The sequence below is a fragment of the Micropterus dolomieu genome, linkage group LG01 (assembly GCF_021292245.1).
Source record: "Micropterus dolomieu isolate WLL.071019.BEF.003 ecotype Adirondacks linkage group LG01, ASM2129224v1, whole genome shotgun sequence".
Taxonomy (NCBI): domain Eukaryota; kingdom Metazoa; phylum Chordata; class Actinopteri; order Centrarchiformes; family Centrarchidae; genus Micropterus; species Micropterus dolomieu.
Genome location: NC_060150.1, coordinates 47785639 through 47788941, shown reverse-complemented (window position 1 = coordinate 47788941; position 3303 = coordinate 47785639). Strand labels below are relative to the sequence as shown.

General features: G+C 40.1%; 1 protein-coding gene across 1 annotated transcript in view; it reads left to right on the top strand.

Annotated features, from left to right (window-relative positions):
* The window catches only part of LOC123968492 (cytochrome b5), a 10100-nt gene that overhangs the window by 4738 nt on the left and 2059 nt on the right, over positions 1–3303 (top strand). The window contains exons 2-4 of the mRNA XM_046045306.1: positions 2571–2699; positions 2796–2825; positions 2993–3027. Of these exons, the coding sequence (XP_045901262.1) occupies positions 2571–2699; positions 2796–2825; positions 2993–3027 (194 nt within the window). The remainder of the gene's footprint in view (positions 1–2570; positions 2700–2795; positions 2826–2992; positions 3028–3303) is intronic.

Sequence of the window (3303 nt, the reverse complement as noted above, 5' to 3'; positions counted from 1 at the left end):
CTTCTTCCATTTTCTAATGATTGCTCCAACAGTGGACCTTTTTTCACCAAGCTGCTTGGCAATTTCCCCGTAGCCCTTTCCAGCCTTGTGGAGGTGTACAATTTTGTCTCTAGTGTCTTTGGACAGCTCTTTGGTCTTGGCCATGTTAGTAGTTGGATTCTTACTGATTGTTTGGGGTGGACAGGTGTCTTTATGCAGCTAACGACCTCAAACAGGTGCATCTAATTTAGGATAATAAATGGAGTGGAGGTGGACATTTTGAAGGCAGACTAACAGGTCTTTGAGAGTCACAATTCTAGCTGATAGACAGGTGTTCAAATACTTATTTGCAGCTGTATCATACAAATAAATAGTTATAAAATCATACATTGTGATTTCTGGATATTTTTTTTTTTAGATTATGTCTCTCACAGTGGACATGCACCTACGATGACAATTTCAGACCCCTCCATGATTTCTAAGTGGGAGAACTTGCAAAATAGCAGGGTGTTCAAATACTTATTTTCCTCACTGTAATTTATATTTTATTTTGTTAATTTTGTCAAGTGTGTGTGCAGTTCAGACATCTGACAGTTTGTAAAACACTTATCAATTAGCACAGCAGGAAGTGTTCACCTGTGGATGTGCTTCAGGTTATATTTACTACATTGGCAGACTGGCTGTCAGACGGTAGGACTACAGCCTCACGGTCAAGTTTCAAATATCATATAGTACTTTCTATGAGCACCCCATCACTGACTTCTTATCTGTTATCCACATTGAGAGAGGTTTATTTGCACAATAAGAAAACATGCAATGCAAACATAGAAGAAACATGTGCATTGTCCAAAAAAAAGTAACTTCAGCTAAAAGAACAAGCTGCTGAATACTGCATTATATTTGTATATTTTGAACTGTCACCTGCCAGATTAATCTTGTGTGTCCTTTATAAATAAAGACATCATATTCTGCACCATAAATTGGTGCAGAATATTTCCCCAGAAGTCAGAAAATTAAGTGTTAAATGCTCAAAAACGTCTCCACACTCAGCATTGAATGTTACTAAAACAGTGCTAAAATATTTTTCTCTTCTTGTTCTCATGTACACAGAATTGTGCATCATCACATCTCTTGAGTCAAGTGTATCGTCAGACTAATCTGAGCCCTTATGTCCCCATTTTTATATAAATGGAATTGAATTGAACAGACAGTATGTTGATTAGTGGTTGTAATTAATACATTTGCTGAGTGATATATTAACGTCCACTGCTCACTTTTTAAGGTCTGACATGACGTTACCAACGTACCACTTTGAAAAGTTCACTGTGGGTTAAATGCAGAAAATGAATTTTGCAAAATGTATGTGGATGTGACAGTAAAGCTGCTTCTTCTTCTTCTTCTTCTTCTTCTTCAACCATTCATGATTATTAGTGTCAGTTAGGAGCAGTGATACTTTGACTTATTCAGTCGGTCCTCTATTGTCTGCAACGATTTTTCTCGCTGTTTTAATACTGCGGCCGTGTTTCATTCTTTCTTTTAATATTATGTGCATTTTTTTTCTACCGTAAACCTTCTTTACACACAGTGAGTTACAGCGAATAAAGGATGCTGCACATTGACCGCGTGGTCTCTTGACGAAAGCTGCTGACGCCCATTTATCTGAAGTACTTCCACCTGGCTGGACACAGCCGCTCCCCCTGAGCCTGGTTGGGCCTTGGTGAAACGGATAATCACACTGGGTCAAGCCTAGCTTTATCTCTTAAACTGGATTTCTAAACTCTGCTTTTGTGAAACAGGCCTCAGCCTTGTTGTTTTAAGTAAACACAGTGGATGCAGCGGGGATCTCACGTTCTGCTTTTTAATCACGATCTCGTTACAGCTTCACATTCTCTCAACCGACTGATTCATTGATTTGGTTTAAAAAAACTGTATTTGTGGAAATAATTATTAGTAGCAGTGAGAAAATTGTCAGTGTACTTTACATAGAGGTAAATATATGAATGATGCCTGAGTGCAGATCCCACACTGGGGAAATTCCTTTGTTACAGCAGCTCCTGATACAACATAAAATAAATAATAAATAACTAATACATTTTATAAATACATTGAATAAATAAAAAATAACCAAATGAACAAATACAATTTATAAATAAATAAAAAATTAACAAAATTAAATAATCAAAATGTATAAATAAATTAAATAAAACAAAATAGAATAATAAACAAAAATAATAACAAATAACAATTAAGAAATAAAATAAGAAATGAATAATTCAAACAGAAAAATAACAATAATAGGTGTATTTGGTGTACAGTTATTTGTGGTATCTTTAAAGTGTGTGTGTTTGGATGGGGCTGCGATGGCGCAGACACATAACTGTGGTCTCATCCACCGTCGTGTCCGTGTGCAAGACACTTTACCTCTAGCTGCTGCAGAGGCGTGCGACCTCTGACATGTATTGTGGGTAATGATGCGAAGCCAAACTGACAACATTAGGTTTTCCAGTTACAGAAACTGACGACTCTCATTTCCTCCGCTGCGTCCGAACGTGAACCCACATGATGAGTAATGACATTGTTTTTCATCTCAGCACCCCGGAGGTGAGGAGGTGCTGAGGGAGCAGGCGGGAGGAAACGCCACAGAGAGCTTCGAGGACGTCGGACACTCCTCCGACGCCAGAGAGATGGCCAGCACGATGGTGATCGGCGAGCTGCACCCGGTCAGTCTCTGTGTCTTGTTGTTGTTGTTGTGTATGAAGGCTTTTCTGTAGAAACACTTTTAATAACCTTCTGTCTGTCTGTCTGTCTGTCTGCAGGACGACCGACACAAGATCGCCACGCATGAGGTGAGTGAAGCGGCTGATGATGTCATGGTGATGTCGTCAGAGCGGCTGCTCGTGGCTCTTTTTAAATCTTATCTATGTTGTTTTCTGTGTATAAAAATGTTTTCGTCGCTTTGGTGTCGGTCTCAGCGTCAGAGGATCTGATGGTGTCTGTGGTTTCTGCTTTACAGGAAAACCTGCTGACCACTGTGAAGGAGGAGCCCAGGTACACACACACACACACAGACACACACACACACACACACACACACACACACACACACACAGACACACAGACACACACAGACACACAGAGACACACAGAGACACACAGAGACACACAGACAACAGACACAGACACACACAGACACACAGAGACACACACACAGACACAGACACACACACACACACACACAGACACACACAGACACAGACACAGACACACACAGACACACAGAGACACACACACAGACACAGACACACACACACACACAGACACACA